The 17,742-nt window shown below is 38.3% G+C and overlaps 1 protein-coding gene across 6 annotated transcripts in view; it reads left to right on the top strand.

The window, feature by feature from the left end:
• Positions 1-17,136, top strand: part of Pcgf5 (polycomb group ring finger 5) — a 108,773-nt gene extending 91,637 nt beyond the window's left edge. For 4 of the 6 annotated variants that reach the window (XM_031390160.1, XM_031390161.1, XM_031390159.1 and 1 more), the window contains exons 8-10: positions 2,524-2,613; positions 8,030-8,089; positions 11,831-17,136. In XM_031390160.1, the coding sequence (XP_031246020.1) occupies positions 2,524-2,613; positions 8,030-8,089; positions 11,831-11,878 (198 nt within the window). In that variant the 3' untranslated portion in view covers positions 11,879-17,136. The remainder of the gene's footprint in view (positions 1-2,523; positions 2,614-8,029; positions 8,090-11,830) is intronic. The other 2 variants (XM_031390164.1, XM_031390163.1) reach the window with 1 other exon arrangement.
• The last annotated feature ends 606 nt before the right edge of the window (positions 17,137-17,742 follow it).

The raw sequence follows: 17,742 nt of genomic DNA on the forward strand, positions 1-17,742 counted from the left end.
TTTCATGTTTAAAATTAATTTTTAGAATGTAAAATTTATGTAACATCTTGTAACAAGGTATCCCAAGTAAATCACATTGATGTGTTTGTAACTAAAAGATATTTAAAAACATTTTTAATACTCACAAAGTACATCTAGCTAAGTGATTTCTTTCTTTTTTACAATGTCAACATGCTTTAAGATATGTCACTTCTTAAATGTTTTGTTTTACTGTTTGACAGCTTCATACATTTATATAGTGAATTAGAATTGCTCTTAGAGTTGCTCTCCCACTCACTCCCTCCCATCACCCCCTTCTGGGGTTGAAACCCTTCTCAGTGCTCCTACCTCTGAACCATCCACTGAGCTTCGTAAGGGTTTTTCTTGCCTGAGCCTGAATAGGGGGTTATTTGCTGGATCAAGGACAGCTTACATTGGCTACAGCACTTCTTCCTCAAGCAACTATTAATTGCCAAAAGTCATCTAGCATGTGATGGAGCCTCATGGACTCCTCTACCATCTATGGTGAAATGTTGCTCTGTCCAGGCTTGTGAAGGTCTTGTGTGGATAACTGCAGCTGCAGGAAATGCATTAGTGCAGAGGCTCTGTCATGTCCAGGCAACTTCTTTTTGCTGCCCACTTTCCTGTCCTCTGGTTCTTAATGTCTGTCTGCTTTTCTGTGATGTCCCCTGAGCCTTGGAGGACACGGCACGACTCTCAAGGATCCAAAGTATGGGCAGACTCCCAATTGTGCAGTAGTGAGCTGGTCGGAGCAAGGGCCAAAGTACAGGCACACTCTGGAGATGTGTGACTTCTCTCAAGACTCTGAGTCCATTACTGAAAGAGAAGTGGAGTGTGAGGAATTTAAGCATAGACCTTCCTGTATCTGAGGAAGCATCGAATCTTGAACCTAGTGGAAATGTCTCATGCGACTGACTAGTTTGGGTTAATTTTTTTTATTATTTTGAAGTTTTTAAAAAATTTTACTTACAGGACTGGAATGATGGCTCAGTGATTAACAGCACTGGATGCTCTTCCAGGTGACCGGGGTTCAATTCCCAACACCCACATGTTAGCTCAAAACTGACTGTAATTCAGCTCCAAGCAATTTGGCACCTTCACACAGACAACATACAAGCAAAAACACCAATGCTCAAAAATAAAAATAAATAAATCATTTAAAAAATCCCAGATACACTTTTGTATTAGGAAAAAATTGAAAGTGTCAGTATATGAAATCAACTTCTAGATAACATCTCTAGTGAAAAATAGACGATGACATTTTGTATTATGTAGTTTCTTTACTTTTTTTTCATGCAAAAGTACCGTGAATAGTTTTACTTTAAAGTCTGATTTGCTAAGTTAATTTTCTTGTCTTCTGGAAGTTACCAGAGCTGTCTTACTGTTCTTTCTTATTTCTGCCATGTACTATGGTTCCTTGTCTATCCCAATCAGAGAACTTATCCTTTGCTTTCTTTATGAGATATGGGTTGGTCTCACATTATTCTGCTGCCCAGCCTATAAAAGTGTGATTTAATGAAATATCTGAAATGTCCTTAACAGCATTGCTAATTGGGACTGGGTACTTAAGTTGCTAATGACTTTGGATGCAGCATTAGTAATTGCACCTTAACAGCTTTGTTTATGTATTTGTTTTACAGGCAAGAGGAAAAAAAGGAGTTGTCTACTTTTAATAGTTAATAAAATAACTGAAAAATTCAAAGTTTATGAATCACTATAGATTATTAAAATATCAATAGTTAATATAATTGGCACTGTATTTTGTGTTAGACTTCAAGTTCAAAATAATGGTCTCTGTCTAGGTAGCTACAGATGTATTTAAAACTCATTTTCCCTCCTCCCTTGAATTAAAATCTGAACCAATTTCTTTTACTAGAAACTAGAGGACTGATTTATAGGGATCTTTGATACAACATTCTTTATGTATGCTTTGTTATATTAGTGAGCCACAGACAAGGTTTTTGTGGCCTTTCAAAGCTTTAGGGTTGGTTTCTTAAAGCCTAGAACAAAAGGGAGACTTTGCAGTACAGTTTGTTTTGACATTTCATACAGGTATCCACAAACACATCAGAGAGGCCAGATCGCCCTGAACACAGATCTGTGCCGTACTTATAATGCCCTGTTTCTTTGACCCCAAACTAAGAAGGTAAAACTCTTGTCATCTTGGGAGCTTCAGTGTATTCTGAGATGTGGATTTAGAATGAACTTACTACACTTTTCTTCTCGTTCAGTAAGAGTGGTGCCCACATATGTCTAAAACCTGTAGAGCTGTAGAAACATAATCAAGATAGTTAGCATTGCATATATAAATTGTATATTAACTTGATACAGTTGTGTGGTACAAGATAAATGCTGTTTCATGTTGCATATACACTTTTGACTGTGACAAAGTGAGTTTAATAAAAATATTCAGTGTTCTTATAAAATGGATACTTTTATGTTGGATCTTTTAAAATTTGAAAATGTATAAAAAAGTATAAATTCAAATTTTCTCTGCATTAATATTTTTTAATTTTTTTTAAGTTGGACGTACTGTGCAATGGTGAAATTATGGGAAAGGATCATACTATGGAATTCATCTATATGACAAGATGGCGACTAAGAGGAGAAAATGTAAATCACTTTTATATTTACCTATGTGTATATTTAGTTATAGCTTATTATATAATTCAGATTGAATAGTATTATTTAGGAGCATTAAGAAATTAGAAGCATTAGTTTGGAAAAGAGAAGAAATGAGTTCCTCTTTATTCTTTAGCACTTAAAAATCTACCCAAGTGCAAGACCAATGTCCATGTTATATATTTTGAAGGTGAGTTTAAGTCCTGCTGTAAGTATGTCCAGAAATCTGCTAGCCTGAGAGCAGAGGAGGTGTATACTTCATGCCCAGTGTCTGCTACAATGGGAAAGTGGTAAGTGGGGTCAGGTAGAGCATGCTGCCCAGAGAGCAGAGAGAGCCAACAGTCAGCAGGGGAAGGACAGTTGGGGTCGAGGAGGGGTTACATGATCCATCACTAAAAGGGTAATGTCAGACTTGAGGAAAAGGGAAAGTGGGGGTCTCTGCTGCCAGAAGATTACTCTGCCTTGGGCTTTAGTGATGAGGGAGAAAATGTTAACAGGAAAAAAACCTAAGATCAACCCTGCACCCCTGCAAATTTGTAAATTTGTAGAATTTACCAATTATAAGAGCTGTCATGTTTCAGTAGTTCAGATTATATTAACATCACATATATTAACATCCGTTGAGCTGTTGGGAAGCCTCCCCAAATTCTCATGCTATATGGTGGCCAAGATGTTTGTCTATTTTTTTTAGAAGAAAATGTGATGATATAATAATACTCAAACACCTGAGTTCTTAATCAGGGGGGTTTTGTTGTTTTCCTATCTTGGCTTTTACATGAATAAAAATCTTCTCTTTGAGACACAGCACTCTAGCCACAAGCAAAAATATCTCAAGACCCAGAAGGGAAAATTAGATTCTAGTGTCAGTCACTTACTAGTTGTGTGTCCTTGGAAGAAAAGAACGCATCATACTACATTTGCGTTCATCTTTTTAAATATAATTGTATTACATACTAATGTGCCTTGTCTATAGGCTATGTGTGTATTGCCTCCATTTAACTCTTAAGTCTGAAATGTCTCATGCCAGGCACACATTGCAAAGGGAAGTCTGCACAGTTAGGAAGCAGATACTCTTTAATTCTACAGGAATATTTCTGCAGTAAATGTAACTTTAGCTTTCTTTGCTACTTCAGTGGACATTTCAGTATGTGAGTGCTGGAATTCATCATTTGTGGCTAGACTAGCCTAAAGATTTAAGGTGTAAGCCTTCCCTAGGGTTCCTGTCACAAGTGCTCCCCTAAATGCTGCCTGCCCACGGTGTTCATTTGCATGTGTTTGGATGGGAGTATTTTTTTGAAGGAAGATTTTACTATTTAGCCCAAGCTGGCCTGGAGCTCACTGTAGCACAGGCTGCCTGAAACTAATATTCTTCTGCCTCAGCCTCATTAGAAGCGTGGGCGAAGAAGCTCAGTATTGCCAATTATTTTAACATCAAAGCATCATGAAAGAGTTGATTTGTACAAGCTTTCTACTAACAGGTTGCCAATTAAATCAGTCTTTATGCAGTTAAATTTCTGAGCACACATTTCAGGTTGAGATATATTAAAGTGTTTAAAATGAGGCCTGAAGAGATGGCTTGCTCTTCTCTTATCCTGTTTTTTGCTAGTGTTCCCTGTCTGTAGTTTTGGATTGGTCACCACATCCATACCAGCAGGAGACTGGATGTCTACAAAATCAGTACTCTACTGCTGGTGTTGCTGATTCGCTTAGCCTTGGGAGCTCAGTTTGCTCCCACTCTGATAGCTACTGCATGCTCTCTTACTTGATTCTAGTAATGTTATAGTAAGTAAGCATTCTAGTTCACTTAGAATTGATTCATTCACTCACACATAACAAGATTAAGAATCTAGTTTATTCTGAAGACTTTTTTTAAACCAGAAATACAGTTCATTGAACAATCTAAACTGGTCTTCATTGTTTGAAGACACAGCCATTATCTGCACATGCACATGTATATACATAACATCTGTGGATGTTTCTGGACACTCTTTAACGGGTATTATTCTGAACTGTACATAATGCAACTTTTATAAAACTCCTGCCTAAAGCCTTTCAATTGTCCATTTTCTTCGAAGTCCTAATATGTCTTGTATGAGGCCAGTAGTTAGGCCTTCTAATTGCTTTATGATGTATATTTGTGCCAAATAGACAAAAGGTAGAATTTTAAAATGAAGTTGCATTGCTTTACCTATTCTCTCAGATAGGCTTTTGAATGGGTGTGTGTGATTGGCACTGGGCTGTATTTCTGGGTTGCTTTGTCAACTTTGCAGTTTTTCCTTCTCAATGATGTGGGATGTCTACTTGTGAATTCTGTATTCAGTCAAGTCTGTGACTCAGGGAGCTTCCATTCTTTTCACCCTGGAGGAATGGTAGTCCTGAGTCTCCATATGAGTCCGTGGCCTCAGGCCAGGGCACTCCGTATGGGTGTCCCTGTCTGCTGCCTCTCAGAATGTGTGAGGGAAGAGAGCTTCCATCCAGTTCTGCTGTGTTGGAGTATCCCTGTGCACCATCTAGCTTCTAGGGTCATGCTGCCCTTTGCCCAAGTCAGCTCCCCTTTTGTCTTAGTCCCTTTTAGAAAAGATGAACATAAGTGGCTTCTGCCCTTTCTAGACCTTGTTTCCATCATGATAAATTAATTTTAAATCTTTCCTTATAAATTAAAACAAATACCTGGTTAAACGGCTGCTGTACATTTTTATAGTTCATAACAATATTTTTGCTTGAAGATTGCTATGCTGAATTTTTGAGTAGATCTGTTGTTCACTAGTAGGATAAATATTTAACAGTACTACTTCTTAAGTCTTAGTGCAAATACAAATGATCTAGGGATGATGAGAAAGTACAGTTCTACTCAGTTGGCTTGGGGCAGGCCTCAGACTCATTTCTAAAAAGCTCCACTCCTGTATGAACACCTCTGATGTTTAAGGTTTTGGAAGATGTGGTCTGTGAGTAGGTTTCTTCTGTGTTTTCCACAAGTTGAGAGTGTTTCAGTCAGGGGATAACTCAGTTATCTGATGTTACCATCAGTCTTGTATCTCTTCAGAGTGCCATGCCAGTGGGCACAGAGTTTTCTGAGATATAAATGAAATCATACATACTGCTAGCAGCTTTGTTCTCATTTATATTGTTAAAAAACAGTTGCATTTTAAAGTTAGTCTTTTTTTTTTTTTTGAGACAGGGTTTCTCTGTTTAGCCCTGGCTGTCCTGGAACTCACTCTATAGACCAGGCTGGCCTCGAACTCAGAGATCCGCCTGCCTCTGCCTCCCAAGTGCTGGGATTAAAGGCGTGCGCCACCACCGCCCAGCTAGTCTTTTTAATATATTGGTACAATTCAGTTTGTGTGACTAGCATGGTTTAATTGGCTAGTTTGGTGGGCATTGAGATTTTGTTAAATCTTTATTTTAACATTACAAGCAGTGCTGCATCTATTCCAATGCATAGATTTTGCAGATGCACAAGCATATCCGTTGCCTAGATTGCTGGCTTTACAATGGACTAAGTTTTACATTGTGAGTGATTGTCGGTTCTCAAAAAAGGTTTCATAAGTTATAGTCATACCACGCAAGAGGGCCCATTTTCTGACTTATTGACATTCGTATTAGCAATGGAACATCTCTGTGAGTGTTCAGATTCATTAACCTATAAATGAGTTTGTCTTTTCTTGTTGACTTCTAGAAAGTGCTCCTGTGTTCTGAACACTAACACCTTGCTATATACAATGTTTGTAGCCTTTTTTCTTCCAACTGTGTTCTGCCTCCCCCCGCCTTTTCCCCTGTTTTGGGGATCCTTAAAATTGTGATAGTGCTATGTAGGAAAATTTAGCAAGAATTAATATTACAGCTAAAGTATTTAGCAGGATGTCTAAGTAAGAAAACAAAGTAAGTGTCGGTTAAACCGCACTGGACCACAGTCCACTCGCTCACTCGCTTACACACAGTGAGAGCTACTGTCAGCAGCTTTCTGCTCAGCCCCAGCCTCAGCCTTCGCTGCGGGGCCGTGTCCTCCTGCCCACCTTCTTGTCGAATACCCTCAGTCTAGCTGGCTGCCTTTTCCTGCTGCTCCCTGCTGCTTCCACCTCTGCTTGCAACCTCAGCCACACTCAGCACCATTCCTGCCTCTCATTGCTTGATTTACAGTCTCTGGCAGTCTTAGGAAAGCAAACCAACACATCTGTTTTGACTGGTACCAAAGAAATTAATAGAAATAAAATTAATAAAATCACTTCTTTGCATCCTAAGTCTACATTTTTATTAAATAATTTTTTTCAAATTGCATAATCAGACAAAATGTGGTAGGTTAGAGAAAACTTGTGAAGATGTATAACCTTCTAAAGTATATCCTTAAAAAGTCTCCTTTGGGAAGTTAAAATTTTCCAGATCAATTTAAACTTATATTGTTTTTGAGATTTTTATTTACTTATTTTATTCATGAGTGCTCTATCTGCATGTACACCTGCATGCCAGAAGAGGGCATCAGATCCCAATGTTGATGGTTGTGAGTTACCATGTGGTTTCTGGGAATTGAACGCAGGCCTCTGGAAGAGCAGCCAGTGTTCTTAGCCATCTCTCCAGCCCTTAAAATTATTTTTTTAATGTGTTTAATTTGTTCACCTATTTATACATTTAATTTTTTCCATTTGGAAGAGTATGCAGTGTTAAGTATAAGTATAAAGTATAAGTTGTATAGCTATTAAGACTGACAACATAGCCGGGCGGTGGTGGCGTACACCTTTAATCCCAGCATTTGGGAGGCAGAGACAGGCAGATTTCTGAGTTCGAGGCCAGCCAGGGCTATGCAGAAAAACCCTGTCTTGAAAAACCAAAAAAAAAAAAAAAGACTGAAAACTTGAGTATCAAACAGACTCAAGAAGCACATTAGTGCTATTAAAACAGGGATGGAGACTAAGAATCTAACCTGACCAATATGGAGGTAAAAGAGCAATGGATCAGTCCCTTAGGTTGAATGAAGTTCCATGTCACTCAGAACTATGATCTTAAATAATGCCGCTGCTCTCAGAGAAGATGAATGGGAGAAACTGATGTGAGGAACAAGTAGGAGAAAGCTGGTGCCTCCTATGTACTAAGAGATGAGGAGTCCTCAGAAACTAGCATTCAGAAATGAAGTGAAAAAGATAGAATACCATCTTGGTAGTTTTAGAATATTAAAAACAAACAAAAAACCTTCATAGATAAATGCTAAAGTTACTTAAACACCAAAATTTCCCGGTCACCAAGTTATTAAATATTTCTCCCCCTAAAAAACAAAAAAAAAGCCCCCACCATTCCTAAGTGTTGATTTAAATTACTCATGTTGGCACTTAGTTTGAGTTAAACTACTTTAAATAACAAGTTTGAAATGTGTCCCGCTGTGGATGCCTCTTATCTGATGGGTTCATCTCCTCCGCAGCTTTGCTGTCTGAACTGTTCAGCCTCACAAGTCTGCTCTCAGGATGGCACTTTGTACCAGGTAAGAGGCACCCATGACGGGACAGATGGCCATCACAGTGCCCTATGCTGACCACTCCCATCCCAAACGTGTCAGACATGTTACTTTGTAAAAACAATTTTTAAAATCTTTTCAAATTTAAATAACAAAAGTTTCCCATTATTTTAGTTCTCCTGAGTTAACCATTTTACTGAAAATAAAAATAAAAATAAAATTATGTCTTAACAACTATTATTTATGAATCCAGAATTTTTAATACTTCATTCATTTTAGCCCTTGAGACATCGCTAGTCTTTAGCCCTTGAGATGAAATGTCAAATTGAGTGACTCTAAATAGGAGGCATCACTAACTCTGATTGTGAGCTGGCAGCTGTGCCCAGCCAGCCTCAGCTGCTGCTCTGGGACACAGGAGTGACTGTGAGGCTTTGTAACACAGGGAGCTTCAACATGTGTCTAAGGAAAGCTTGAGAAGTTTGGAAAGTGAGCTGGAGAGATGACTCCGCACATAAAAACTGCTCTTCCTCTTTGAGAGAACCCAATTTTGATTCCCAGCACCCTTCTCAGATGGCTCCTAACTGCCTATAACTCCAGTCCCAAGGCGTTGATACCTCTAGGTTCCACAGACACCCCACACATGTTTAAAAATAAATACTTTTTAAAAAATAAGAGTCTGATGCAGTGAGGTAAAGCATTACTATATTACTAAGTGCAGAGATAATGTGCCCAGTCTTAACTCATGGATGAGTCATAGTATTTTTAAGAAAGTAATCTTTCTCCCAATAATTAAAACTATCTATCTAGTTTCTAGTAGTCAGTAACTAGCAAACTTCAGTATTCCAGCTTCCAGGTTGAGGCAAATTAGTTTACATTATGTCTTAAAAGAATACTATAAAATCATTATGCAAAAATTCTGATGAGCATTCTGAAAAAATTCTGAAATTCTGGAATTTGGCTTAGTCTTTTGATTACTGCTGTGATATGGGAATCTCAAGTCATCGTTAAGATATGAACTTTTTGATACATACTGTTTAAATCCTACCTCTTTGGAAATGGAGTAACCTAGCATACATCTAGACAGGCATTGGAAAGCCACTCAGGAAGGAAGGTGTTCTCCTTTCAGTTTGCAGAGGATGGGGAGGGCTAAGCAAATGGTTTACTTGACTTGGTGATAAGTTACAGGTAACCTTGTGGGAAGATGTAACCCGGGATAGATGGGCTTCCACTTTTTGTCTTTGTGTTGATGTGTTTCCTGAGAGATGAAGTTGCTCCTTAGATCTGACCCTGAGTGATGGACACTGGAATAAGACAGATCTGCAACTGTGCCCTCACTTCCTTTTCATTCTTCAGCCCTTCATTGTGGACAACAATATTGTAAGAAAGCTAAAATTTAAATCCTCCCAAAATCATTTCCCAAAGGGAGCATCATTGTGACAATAAAACTTAGACCACTGGTACCGAGGGGCTGCAAAGGTGGTGCAGGCCAAAGAGTGCATGTTCTTATTGCAGAGTTGAGTCCTAGCGTCCACATCAGGTGCTGCATGGCATGGGCACCCTTTCCTGGACAGTGTGAGCACCTGTACTCAGGTGTGCACACACCCACAAACAGGCACACACGCATATTTAAAGTAAAATCTTTTCAAAAAACTAGAACCAAGCTGAGCAGTGGTGGCATACAACTTTAATCCCAGCATTTGGGAGGCAGAGGCAGGCAGATTTCTGAGTTCGAGGCCAACCTGGTCTACAGAGTGAGTTCCAGGTCAGCCAGGGCTACACAGAGAAACCCTGTCTTGAAAAAAAAAAAAGCTAGAACCAGATTTTACTTTGATAATTAATACAAAAATATTAAATAACATACTAAGCAATAGACTAAAAGATCATGCTAAAACGATAATGTCAAGACCTGGTAGAATATTTTTTATCAGAAATGATATAATATTGTAGGGACAACAGGCAGATAACAAACTAGTATTTTCATTCTTTTTTTTTTTAATTTATTTATTATTATATAGATACACCAGAAGAGGGAGTTACATCTCATTATGGATGTTGTGAGCCACCATGTGGTTGCTGGGATTTGAACTCAGAACCTTCAGGAGAGCAGTCAGTGCTCTTACCCACTGAGCCATCTCACCAGCCCCAACAAACTAGTATTTTCTATGAAATTTTCTAAAATAAAAATCACTATATGCTGAAAAGGCATTTGATAAAATCCAGTGTTGGTACTAACTTTCCTGACTATCTTTTTAAAGAACTTTTTTTATTAGATATTTTCTTTATTTACATTTCAAATGTTATCCCCTTTCCCAGTTTCCCCTCCAGAAACTCCCTATTCCACCCCCCTCCCCTGCTCACCAGCCCACCCACTCCCGATTCCTGGCCCTGGCATTCTCTTACACTGGGGCATTGAGCCTTCACATCTCTTCCCATTGATGCCAGATAAGGCCCTCCTCTGCTACATGTGTCTGGAGCAGTGGGTTCCTCCATGTGCACTCTTTGGTTGGTGGTTTAGTCCCTGGGAGTTCTGAGGAGAGGGGGAAGGGGCATGTACAACTATAGCTCCAAAAATCTGACTGGGGCTTCAGAAATAGAGAATTTTGTGCCAAACTAACCAAGTTCCAAGCTGATTGCTTAAGACCAAAGTAAAATGTAAGATGATGAATAAAAGTAAAAAATTAAAAATCAGAATAAGGTTAAGGCCATTGGAACTTTGCAAGTTTGAGACTTCTGTGTTTGCCCATTAGGTCCTAAGTGGCATCTTTATTCTTCAGCTGAGAACAAAGCCTGGGGTATCTTTCCCCACTCTCCTGCCCTGTCCTAGCTGGAAGTTAGTACACAGTAGCATCGAGTCTTCTCAGTGTGTGACATGCATGTGAATGCTGAGAGGGCCTCTCAGGACTGGAGAATCCCAGTCTGACTTCTTTTTTAATCAAAGAACATGATGTCTGTATCGAAGGTTTCATACCCACCTACCCAGAGATAGTGCACCATTGGTCAATGGCCATCACAGCATTTTCTTGAGTCCTTGATAGTTCTATCATTGGATTTCACCTAAAAAGTGGGAACCTACAGATTTTAGAACAGGAAAATCATTGATTCTCCAGACTGCTCTCTGATTATTTGGTTCTCTGGTAGTGAAGGTGAAGTTAGAGCAGACGGAGGAGTGTGATGCCTGCCTCTATCTGCAAGAGGCTCCCTCCTCCCTGGAACTGTGTGCTAGATGACTACATGCCGGAGATGTTCTACGTAGAACAGCCAGGCATGAAAAGCCTTTGATGACGTCATGCAATAGCTGTAACACTGAATTGTATTGAAAGGAGGCCCTCATCATTTCATGTATCAGTCAGGTACATGTGTTCAGTACTTTTGAAGACCATTTTTAAAATAAATCTTAATACTAAAGGAAAGAATATCAAATGTATGAACAGTATTGTGGAAACTCTAATTTCACTGATTTGGAGAATAAGGTCTCATACTCTTGTGTGGATCAGAAGAATCTGCAGCTCACATACTCAGCCCACAAAGCTGCTGGGACATGCAGTTTACAGTCCTCCTTAGGCCCTCTCAAGGAAAGGAGGGGAGGGGAAGGAGGAAGGAAGGGAGAGAGATGTACTGATAGTAATTTGAATCTTCAATGACATTTTAACTTTTGTAATCACAGTTATCAGAAAATATTATAAATCTCCAATTCTTCAAGGCTTTCTGTAGAAATCATTGTTTTCATGTAACCACAGCCTTACACGTTCCTTTTTTTTTCTTTTATAGTCATACCCGATGGTATTGCAGTATCGCCCAAGAATTGATTTTGGGTAGGCCCAGGCCCAGGCTGCACCGAATGAATCCTGCACTATTTGTTTACTCGTCGACAGATTGCACAGTGAATGGTGTGTGGACTTGAGAGACACAATCTGATTGCAGCATGCACATACGACCGTTGTCTGTCTCTAAGTTGTCAGTGTCCTTCGTGTTCTATTAGGAGCGATCCAAGTGCCCTTTTGCTACTGACCATCTGCATAAGATATCCGTGCCGTCTTGGTGTGCAGGGCGCGGCTGGAGTGAGTTAGGTGTCCGCCGGGGCTCTGCTTCCTCAGTGTCTGGCTTGCCTGTTGCAAGGTTGTTGTAATGTTAATTACACTAGTAAAATGGCTCAATCCTTGTGGTGTTGCAGTTTTCACATACTTAATACTTTTATTCTTATTGAAATAGAGTACTGTACAAGAACCTAGTATAATTATATCTTGAAATTATTTTGTATAAGAATATATTTAGAAAAGTGGTTTCTGAGCCACTGTCCTATTCTTGGTAAACTTTTATGTAAAAAAGAATAAACAACCAAAAAAAAAAAAACCCAAAATGCCAGCTTATTCTTGAGTGTGCAAGTCTTTTGTGAAGAATTCCAGTTATTTTTTTTGACCAGAGCACATTACAATTGGAGCTGTCCTAAACATTTGTCTAGGTAGTCTACCATTGCACAGGAAATCGCATTAGGCCTTCATGTTGAAACATATATGACTTGGACAACTGAAGTTCAAAATGTTGGCAGCTGATCATATCGACTTCTAATAAAATATATGTGTAAGTACATTAATGTTTGTTACTGTCTTAGGCAAGTGAGTGGTGTCTAGCCAATGCCACGTATACACCATTGTATCATTGATGCCATTTTATGAAAGCATTGCTTTTTAAGGTGGCGTTAGGTGGGTATCGTGGAATGCAGAGGGTTATATAAGGTGACTTTAAATACTAGGATTTTTAGATAACATTCACCCTTTTATGGATTTCCAAACAATCTCATATTGTTAGCTGCATATCACATTTCCAAACCATATACACAAAAAATAAACACCATGTAGTAGATAAATATGCTAACCAAAATTAATGGTTTGGGGATACTGTTATTCTAAATACTGTAGTAACCAGGGGAGGTGGGGTTATTGTTTTAACTGAGTTCATTAAAGGTGAGTGGATTAGAAGTCAGAACTATGCTGATGCCCTTGATGTTGGCAGTTTGGTTTAGTCTTCATTTTGAAATTAGCCTTCAAGTCGAACTAATACCTTACCACATGCAAAACCTTTTAGATCTTGTAAGATACATAGTTGTTAAAACAGGGAAAGAAAACTGGAATATGTCTGCTGGTTGCTTTGAAAGAAGCTCAGTTCTGAGAAGAGGGAAATGAGGACAAATGGATTGTTTTAGAAATCAGATAAGAGCACCATGTGGTCCACAGGTCGTTTTTCACACCATGAACACAGGTGCTCATGTTTTCCAGTAAAATATTTCACAAGTTAGTGCTTTCTGAGTTCCAGAGTACTTCATAGAAATGAACATTATGCAGCTCTGAGAAGTACACAGAATGCAGCTCCATCTTGGTTTATTTCATAATATAAAACACTGGAAATTTATTATTATTATTTTTCCTTACTTTTTTTTCAAGTCAGAAAGTTTGTATTACAGTTGTTGCACTAGAAGGTCACAGCGGTTCCTTAGCTTCATCTTGTTGGTCAGGATGTTTCTGTAAGAACTCATGATCAGGATTTAAAAGGCATTTGATTTACTCAAGTGTAGAGAAGGCCATAACACTTGACCAAAAAACTGAATTTATTACCTAACTACAGAAATTATTTTGGTGTCTTGCAAAACCTAATTCCTAGTTATCCTTAAATTTTTAAAGATCTTAACAATTCCTCACATTTAGATAAAAGTGTTTTACATATAAAGGTTAATTTTAATTAACTTAAGTCAAAATCAGTTTTGAAAGCCATATGCTAAGAGTTGGTTATTTGGCTCCTCAAACAAAATTTAAGGCCATGGGTGAATTTTATGTACAAGGTCTCTTTAAATTTTACTTGTTGCCTGATCATATATAATGGCTATTTTCCAAGGAATATGTAGGAAACAGCAATCAAAAAGCAGTTTTATAACAATTTCCATATGTTTTGCATATGCTTTCACTGAGATGCAGTTTACTGTATGCCAAAGCATAGCATTAAGGATGTCTGGCCTCAAAGGAGGGGGCATGGGTAATGCGTGGCTAGTGGGATGGGCTTCTTTAGCCAGTCTCGTCTGGTATGCCCACTTTCTTGTCTGGTGTGCCTCACACTGAACTTCACTCAGTTACCCTTGTCTGGAACCCACACACAAGCACTGTAGCCAGCATTACATATACAGGGTTGCTAACAAATCCCCTGGCACCTCCTACCCCAAGTTTAAATCTCCAGGAGTAACTATCTGAATCTATAAACACAAGAATAAATCCGCTGTTCTTCAACCTGTGTTCCTTAAGCAATAAACTAAAGAACTCCACTCCAGAAAAGATTTTGTTACCTGTTTTACCTGCCTTAAAAATCAGACATAAAGGGCCATGGAATCTTGGATATAAAGAATGCCTGTGGTCAGTAGGAATCATTTAAATTGCAGTAATGATATCACTTAATAGATAAAAATGTCCCTTTTTCTAGACTAGAAATAAACTAAAGGCTCATTGATGAGATTATATTAAATCTGAGGTTTGCGTGACTAGAATTATGTTTTTGACAGCTTTTAAGTATTCTTTACTCACTAGGCATATGCCCATACTAATATGCCACATTGTACAAATGTAGTGAGTTAGCACAAATGTTAATTTAAACTGAGTCCTTAAGGAAAAAAGTAAGTGTTATTTACCATTGTGAACTGCTAAGCTTTACTGACTGTATAAATGAAAGTGCCTCATTACTGAAGTGCATTTCTGTTTTAGGTTTCCTGCATATGTCTCCAGTTAGCTGTACTTGGCTCACAAATGTTCTCATATCTAAATGGGCACTTATAAGCTAAAATAATCTTTTTTAAAAAGAGTTTTGTAAGAATATAGGTATCACCAAAGACATTTTACTGTTAGTAACCGTGTTAGAGACAGTGTGGACAGCCCAGAAGATGAAAGCTGTTCCATTGTAACCTGATTGTGAATAAGCAATAGTAACCAAGATGGGTTACTAAACTATTACCAAGGAAGGTACTGAACTGAGTTTTTACAGTGGGCATGTTTCCCTTCAGATACTTTAACTGGTTTGGTTTGGTTTGGTTTTTGAGTTTGTTCATCTGGTAGGTCTTAGAAAATCCTCAAATATGAAAAAAATAAACAATACAAACATACCCTCCATGAAAAATGGAAGAAATACAAACTTAGAAAAGAAAAATTGAAATTGAGATTTAAAATTTTTAAAAAGCCTTTTATTCTATTGAGGTGGTATGAAGGAAATTATCCTATTTGGCTCCACTTAAGATGGGCTTTAATAGAAGTCCTCACAGGCCTGCCTGTGTGAACCACAGTACAACAGTTTGTGGGGTTTATAGATGGTACAAGTGCTGACAAGCTTATGTAGAACACGGGACATTCTAGATATACAGAAGTACTTTCGTTGGTTTCAAAAGTGAAATCCCACAAGGTCCTGTGATTGTATTTTCTCTAAAAGTGTTTCTTAGCAGCCACTTCATTGTTACTAAACTTAGCTATGTGGCCAAATTTTGACAAAATGGAGCCCTGAAAAATCTCCCGGTATGCCATTCTTTCTTTTGGGTTGGCAATCTGCTTTGCACCGCACTGAGATAAGATCAGCCTGAGGTAAGCCCCCGCAACCGTCCTGTGTATGCAAACAATGTACAACTGAGTCTCATCAGTTCCTCTGATTGGGTAGAAATTCTTTAGAAAACTAAGCTTTATACCAGTAGAATATTGGTATGAATTTGCCAAAACTTCTGGATTAGAATCACAAAACTTGAAATGCCATTGTTTTCAGCATGTAGCTCCCCTGGAGAGCAGTAAGGGACAAACGTGTCTGCTAGGTCTGGCCATGACAAAGTGAACAGTTGTCAGGTGCATTACAGACTTAGAAGCGCTTCAGAGACCAGAATCACCAGTTGTTTGAATTTACTTGATAAGCTTTGCTCTGCGTGTTTTAACTTAAAAGCAAAAACATGAAATTAAGGTAAAAAGCAAACTGTCTTTACATAGTAGGGACCTTATTGCTTTATGTTAAGTAGTGCTCCTCAGGTGATTTGAAAGTGCTTCTCTTCCCGGAACTTGAGTTTCACAATTAGTAAGTTTACTGGTCATTGTATTCTTGAGTAGGATTAAAATGTTTGGGCATTTTTTTCAGAAAATGATAAAAGTTAAATTCCAAAATAATTGCTGTAAATTCTTGAGCATCTGTATCTATCCTCAGGCCACTTTCCCATAATACCAAACAGCAGTTTTCCAGAGATGCATTAAATACTAGGTCTAGTTTTCTTCTGTTTTGTAGAGCTTTCTAGAAAAAGAACCAACTGTAGCACAAACGAAGACTAACCATTCTAGGGGCATCTATACAAAGTCTAGTGTGTTGACATAAGTCCAGGAGCAGGAGGTCTTCCTACACATTCACATCGTTGGAGGTCAGCCTGGCTCTGTTGGAGGCCATTTTTCTTTTGCAGTCTTTTTCAGAATGGGGTTGCGGGCCTAAGTGTCCTTATGAAGCTGCGGTCCAGGGCAAGAGCGTGGGGGTGGGGGTGGGGGTGTCCTTCACTTTCCTGTGTCTGGCACCTCAACAGCGATTATTTCTTAGAGTAGCCCTCGTGGTTATTAAATCTAGCACAGAATATATTGTAAAGTTATGTTGCTAATTTTATTTTGAAATATGAACTATTTTAAGCTTTTTGTCAAAAGTGGTTAACATCTTAATACAAATAAAAACCTTTTTGTGGTTATAAGATTTAGCTTATGAATCATTCAAATTGAAGTGAAAGAATTACCAGGTCATTGTTAATGACAGTCTATTAAGAATCTATGTATTTTTGTAAAGGAAAAGCACTCGTAGATATTTAATCAGTACAAGGTGTATGTCTGTTTTGCAGGAAGAAAATGCTGCTTAGAGATTCTCTTTAAATATTTTTTTATTTTTGTGCTCCTGTATTTTCTGTTGATCTTCTGAATGTTCTGTACAAAATTGTATGACCGTACTGTTGAGCTGGATACATTTTTTTTTAACTCTGGGCTTAGCTGTATATATTTGACCATGTTGAAAATAGCATCTTTGTTATTAAATTTTTGATTGTATATTTATTGTTGGCCTGTTAATGTTTACTTGATGTAGACTACTACCTCTGTTAAAGAATGTTTTAGTACCTTTTCCAAAGCAAGTTTTATTGAAAGTATTTGAGATTAGAAGTGAGAATGTTACAAAACTTTTCTAAAGATGAGTCTGCCCCTTCACTAACACTCCAGGTGTCGAAACACACACCAAATTATTCAGACCCAGGGAATCTTTAGAAGAAGTAATGAATCAAAGAGTCTCAACATTTGAAAGCCTTCCTCTCCCAGTTAGAGATTGGCTTTGAGTCTTCCTGGGCTAATTACAGATTGGCTTTGGGTCTTCCTGGGCTAGTTACAGATTGGCTTTGAGTCTTCCTGGGCTAGTTTCTTGGGTGGAGGTTTGGCTGCTTGGTGGTTGGAGGTGAATTTTCTTTCTAATGTCTTAAAAGCAATGCTTAGTTACCTAAGGGTTCTAATAGTTGATGACACAAAGCTTGACTTGTATTTAGGGATTATACCTAACTTACCTTTCTATGTCGGGTAACAATGCAAGGCTTACAAAAAGATAAGGGTAACAATGACAGTGAGCATGAAGACAATTCTGGGTGCTGTCATTTGAAGGCTCTTATG

This window comes from Mastomys coucha, unplaced genomic scaffold (assembly GCF_008632895.1).
Source record: "Mastomys coucha isolate ucsf_1 unplaced genomic scaffold, UCSF_Mcou_1 pScaffold21, whole genome shotgun sequence".
In the NCBI taxonomy this organism is placed as follows: domain Eukaryota; kingdom Metazoa; phylum Chordata; class Mammalia; order Rodentia; family Muridae; genus Mastomys; species Mastomys coucha.